Source organism: Microtus ochrogaster, linkage group LG1, assembly GCF_000317375.1.
Source record: "Microtus ochrogaster isolate Prairie Vole_2 linkage group LG1, MicOch1.0, whole genome shotgun sequence".
NCBI classification, from domain to species: Eukaryota; Metazoa; Chordata; class Mammalia; order Rodentia; family Cricetidae; genus Microtus; species Microtus ochrogaster.
This window is the reverse complement of record NC_022027.1, coordinates 56,258,616-56,264,712: the sequence shown is the minus strand read 5'-3', so window position 1 is coordinate 56,264,712 and position 6,097 is coordinate 56,258,616. Positions and strand designations below refer to the sequence as shown.

General features: G+C 42.4%; 1 protein-coding gene across 1 annotated transcript in view; it reads left to right on the top strand.

The window, feature by feature from the left end:
- The window catches only part of Hfm1 (HFM1, ATP dependent DNA helicase homolog), an 83,024-nt gene that overhangs the window by 48,368 nt on the left and 28,559 nt on the right, over positions 1-6,097 (top strand). The window contains exons 27-29 of the mRNA XM_026785336.1: positions 3,889-3,974; positions 4,507-4,590; positions 4,716-4,873. Coding sequence (XP_026641137.1) covers positions 3,889-3,974; positions 4,507-4,590; positions 4,716-4,873 — 328 coding nt within the window. The remainder of the gene's footprint in view (positions 1-3,888; positions 3,975-4,506; positions 4,591-4,715; positions 4,874-6,097) is intronic.

Below are 6,097 nucleotides of genomic sequence, written 5' to 3'. Positions count from 1 at the left end.
ACTGTGTTTTAATGATTAGGTAATATATGACATTATCTCTCACTTCTGAGTAATAATTTACTGTATCCTTAGTGACAAGATACAAAACTTTCAAGAACAAATCCAGGTCTTGTGTAGTCTAGAAAATTATGCCATTTATTTGACTTTTTTTTTCTGTTTTCAGAAACAGCAGGATATTAGTGCCCATCTTAGTGTTTCTGCAGACAGGAGGTTACTCTGTTTCTGTTAGAACCCAGTGTAGGGTGTGCTGTAAAATGCTACAATGTGCTTGTCATAAAAGCTGGATCAGACTGAAGAATTCTGCTGTTTCCCAGTTTCTTACCTTGACTTTGTGACCCTACTTCCTAAATAAGTAATATTTTAAAAAGAGTTATTATTCCAAGATTGACAACCTCATTGGTTTTGTGATTGTATATGTGTCTTGGGAAGATTAAAAATGGAAATTATATAATGGAAGCTGGGTGTGGTGGTGCGCTCCTAAATCATGCCATTCAAGATATAGACCAAGAAAACAGGAGTTCAAGGCCAGCACTGGTTGTAAGTAAGTTTAAGGACGGCCTGGACTATTAATTCGTGAGACCTCTGTCTCAGAACCAACTGAAGAGCTGTGCATTGTGGTGCACGCCCTAGCCCTATCATGTTGGCAGAAACAGGCAGTTCTCTGAGTCTGAGGCATCCTGATTTATGGAGGAAGTTTCAGGAAAACCCCAATAAACAAAACAAAACAAAAACCTAACTAAACAAAGTATTATGTGATGGATCTTTAGGGATTTCATTCAGTTGGTTTGGGTTTTTCTGCCCTGGGCGGGGTGCCAAAGACGGGGGAGTCAAGATCAGACCAAGGGCACAAGCTACACAAGCAATCTACCACTGAGCCACAACCCTACCCCCTGTCCTGTTGTTTTTGCTATAGGGTTGACTATGTAGTTAAGACTGCTTTGGGGAATTTGTGGTCCTTCTGGCTCAGTCTCCTGAGGGTTGGAATTACAAGCATTCGCTATCACAAGACTTTTTTTTTTTAAAAAAATAATGTTTATTTTCTTTATATTTTAATGTATGCATAGGTACCCACAATTATTACAGACGAGAGTGCCAGATATTGTAGAGCGGGAGTTACAGGCACTTGTGAGCCGTCTGCCATGGGCGCTGGAAACCAAACACAGGTCTTCTGGAAGAGCAGTACTGGCTCTTCACAGACCGATTCCCTTAACTACAACTTTGTTTTTTGAACAGAGCTCTCCAACTGCTTTTTTTTTTTTTAATCCCACTGGGTTTTTTTTTTCTTTTTTTGAAACAAGGTCTTACTATATAGCTCTACCTGTCTTATACCTCACTACATAGACCAGGCTGGCCTCTAACTCACAGAATCTGCCCGCCTCTGCCTCTTCACTGCCGGGATTAGGAGTGGAAGTGAGCCACCATGCTCTGCAAGTGCTACTTACTGATTTCTATGAACTTCACAGTCAGTGAGGGTGACAGAACTGGGATGGTGGCGGTGTTAGCTGCTGAGAGTAGGGTGAAAATAGAAATCCCTGTTGGGGGATTCGGTGTATTAGCTGCTTTTCTCTGCTGAGTCCAGATAACTGACAGACACCATCAGAAAGGAGATTGCTTAGGCTCATGGTTTGATGGGATAAACTCCATCATCGGGGCAGACCAGGGCAGCAGAATGTGGTGTGGCTCCTCACACTGCGTCTGCAGTCAGGAGGCGAGAGAAGTGACTCCTGGTGCCTGGGTTGCTGTCTTTTCTCCCTTTTCATTCAGTTCAGGACCCTGGCCTTGGTGACAGACCCACTGCATTCAGAGGGGTCTTCTTTCCTCAGCTGACCCTCTCTGGTGTCACCCTCGTCAGCATGCACATAGATGTGTTTGCTAGGCGGTGTTTGTTTTATTTCCTTATTTTGTATGTTGGGAGTGTTTTGCTTGTATGTATGCCTGTATACCACATGCATTCAGTGCCCTCCTGGAGGACAGGAGAGGGTGTTGGATTCTCTGGGACTGGGATTACAGGTGGTTGTGAGCAGCCAAGTGGGTGCTGAGGATTGGAACCCCTGAAAGAGCCATTGCTCCAGCTCCTCTCCCCCAGCTCCTCCCTCCAGTTCCTCCCCCTCAGCTCCTCCCTCCAGCTCCTCCCCCAGTTCCTCCCCCAGCTCCTCCCTCCAGCCCCTCCCCCAGTTCCTCCTTCCAGTTCCTCCCCCCCAGCCCCTTCCTCCCCAGCTCCTCCCCCTGCTCCCCCTCCAGCCCCTCCCCCAGCTCCTCCTGGCGGTTCTTGTTCTAGTCAATCACCGTGAAGATGGCCCATCACACTGAAGGCCAGGCAAACTAAATGTCCCAGTCATCTATAAAGATAGGCATTCTAACCTGGGAAGGAAGTTCCATGCAAGATTTAGAAAATAGCATCTTATAGAAAATTTTGAAAGTAGTTCAAGGCATCTAATAAGTTTTATTCTGCTAAATTACTGTTTTTGGCTTTCTAGAGAACTGTTAGCCTGTGTGTCTGTTGTATTCAGTCTTTCCAGATTAATGAAAAACCAGTCTGCTTTCACACCTGTAGTGGCATTTCAATTGTATAGATAAAACTGCCTGAAGATCTGAGAGTAAAACAGCCCTACTGGCCAGCCTTACAGACCAGGTTATGGTAACACACACCTTTAATCCCAGGAACCACCCTAGTTGCCATAGAAATCGGGTGATGCATGCCTTCAATCCCAACCCTAGTGAGGAATATAAGACGGGCGGGGCAGGGTGAGGTGAGACAGCTCCCAACACACAGTCTCATTCTGAGATTCCAAGAGGCAGGATCACCATTTCAGCCTAAGGTAAGAGCCAGTAGCTGGGCGTTTTGCATTTTGGATCTTCAGGCTGAACCCCAGTTTCTCTCTCTGAATTTTTATTAATCTTGCTTCACACACATGAATCGGTACTATTGAACATAAAAGAGAAAGTAGCTCTAAAACCAAACTTGAAAGAAGCAAGGAGTATGAAGGAGTTGCTTATACTAGAAAGTGACTGAAAAGTTAGAGTAAGGAATGAGATGTCTGTCACACCTTCAGCAGTAACGCATGCTTAGATAAGTAGGCCTTGTTTGGAATCCCTTTAAATAGGATTCACGTAAATTTATTGTAAAACATGAATTTAAAATTATAGGTTCTGAAGGTGTAAACAGGTGAAGTATCCGAAGTAACATGGACTTGATGTGTGTAAGGAGCAGAGAAAAGGAAATGTGACCCAAGAATACTCAGCAAGAGCGAGGAACAGGGAATCAGGTGGAGGCGCTCAAACTAGGAAAATTCAGCTCCAGAAGCAGAGTTGACACTTGATTGTGAATGCATCAGAGGTTATGCAGGGACATAAACCGTAACTTCACATGGTCTTTGGAGGACACACTCAACAGTATACAGACCACAGCTGTTGGATATTTGACTCAATGTTTTTAAAATATTTTTTATTTAAATTTTTTAAAATTTTGCATAATAACCCCTCCCTCCCCTTCCTCTGCCCCTCCCCACATCCTCCCATCCCACCCCATCCACCCCTCAGAGAAGGTAAGGGCTCCCTTGGGGAGCGAATAAAGTCTGTACACCAGGTAGAGGCAGGATCAAGCCCCTTCACCCTATATCAGAGCTGAGCAAGGTACTCCACCACAGGGAAAGGGCTCCAAAAAGCCAGGTCATGCACCCAGGACAAGTCTTGACTTAATGTTTTTAAAGGGATTACTTGACAGTTAATTTTTGCAGCCCTGGGGATTGACATGAGGGTCATATATTCTAGGTAACTGCCCTACCACTGAGTACATACCTAGCTAAAAAAGTTTTTATTCATGTAGTTGCTGAAGTTTCTATTTCATTTAAAATGGCTTAAAATCACTCTTTGGTTAATTTTCCACAGGCATATCATTGTCAAATACCATGGTAAATGCAGGTTTGACTTCCTTTAAAAAAATAGAAGAAGCAAATGCAAGAGAAATTGAACTGGTATGTAGTATTTTCTGTTCCTAGTGTTACTGGGTTCTATTTAAATTTCAAACCCCACTGTGTATGTCTTTATTTCTATTAAATTTATTTGTTTGGGCGATGACTCTGTCAGTGGAGTACATGTACACAAGCCCGAAGATCCAGGTTCAGAGCTCAGCACCCATGTCAGAAACTGGACCTAGGAGCACACACCTGTAACTCCAGCACCAGGAGGTGAAAACAGGGCAGCCTGGTCTTGCTGCTCCTGTGTCTGGAGGAGTCAGTAGGCACCAGTCCTCCTGAGACAAAGGTGGTGAGCAGTGCAGTGATATCCAGTGCTGACCTCTGCTCTTCTCACACTGCACAGACTCTTGGTGCTACATCCATGACCATATACATCACACACACAAATATTTTCTTCTTCATTGTAAGCATTTCAGTTGCTGGTGTTTGGGGTGGGTGACAAACCTGATTAAGCCTGTGAGTTCTAAGAAATATTTCAATGAGAGTTTTAAGTGTTTGTGGTAAGAATATAATGATATAATATGTTTAGATTTTAAGTAGACTTCCGCCTTTCGGAACCCTGATAAAAGAAGCTGTGATGTATCTACCAAAGTATGAGCTTGAAGTGGAGCAGGTGAATATTCTCTTTCTTAAATATTTTGTCTCCTTAAAAGTAAAGCTTCCCATGGCTAAAATTGAAGCTGGGTATGAATAGTAAGATTATTTTAAAGTTTTTTATACTTGCTATTTTTTTTGAAGATTTCTAGGTACAGTGACACCAAGGCCGAGATATTGGTGACTGTTGTATTAAGAAACTTTGAGCAGCTACAGACCAAAAGAACAGCACCAGACTCTCACTACACTACCTTAATCATAGGCGATGCAGATAATCAAGTCGTTTTTAAGCACAAAATTATGTGAGTGTTATGAAATGCTTAATTAATTTTATTTTTAAGTATATTGTACATGAAACTTTTACTGTAAGATACAATAATTAGATCATCACATAATCAACTAAATTACAGTTCCCTGATGTAAGAATGGCAAACATTCCACTTGTCTGTTGAGGAGGGTCAACGCTAACTTTAGGTCTCTATTTAGAACTAGATGAAGAAATTATAAAATTTGTCACCATGGAGGGATTGGTAGCAAGAGAACAGATGCCCCCAGGGCCTTTCTGATTTGCTGTTCTTCTTCTTTTTATGGCCTGACTCCTCTTTGGATACAGGCTTCTACTTAACTCAGAATACAGCCTCTATCTGTAGATTCTATCTCCAGATTAACATGTAAACAGCTCCTGTAACTCATTTTACCTAGTTCCTCTAGTGGGCCTTTGTAATTTTTACTTCAGCGTCTTCTAAATATTATTTTTCTCTCACAATATAAATCTCAAGATGTCAGTTTCTGTCATCGCTAGTCCTTTTTTAGTACTTAGTAGGCCACAAATGGTGATTTACTTAATATTTGTATGAGATAGGTGCTATCATAATTCACATTTTGTAGAGGAAGAAACTGTAGCTAGTTGATAATAAAGTCCAGATTGACCTTGCCTGAGCTCACGGTATCACTACAGCGCTAAGTTAGGAATGGCAGAGCCTCTACGACTGGAATCTGCTAGCTGTCAGGATGCAGGAGGATCCATGAAGATTTCTAAGGGGCTGAGCAGTAGGATGCTCTTCTCAGTCGCTGCTCTCCCACAACCAGCCTCACACACTTAGAACAACTTTGTACAAATCCTTAATTCTGGGGACTACAAGAATGAATTAAGCTCACTAATTTTTTCTTGTCTGTGTCAATATTAGATATAAACTATTTCGAATTCAATTTAAAAGATTGTTGAAGTTGTTTCTCACAAATAAATATAACTTATGCACAATCAAATTAAAGAAGCAACTCGTGTCTTAGTAATAACAACTGTGTATTTTTGTTTGGCCTCAAATGAGTCGGTGCAGCTTGGGATCAACAACTGTTAAACAATTAGCTCCATTGTCAGGTGTAGCTTATGCCTGTTATCCCAGCTGGTGGAAGGGGAGAATGCAAGAGGACCCGCACTTCCAGGTCATCCTGTGTGAGGAGTGAGCACTTCCAGGTCATCCTGTGTGAGGAGTGAGCACTTCCAGGTCATCCTGTGTGAGGAGTGA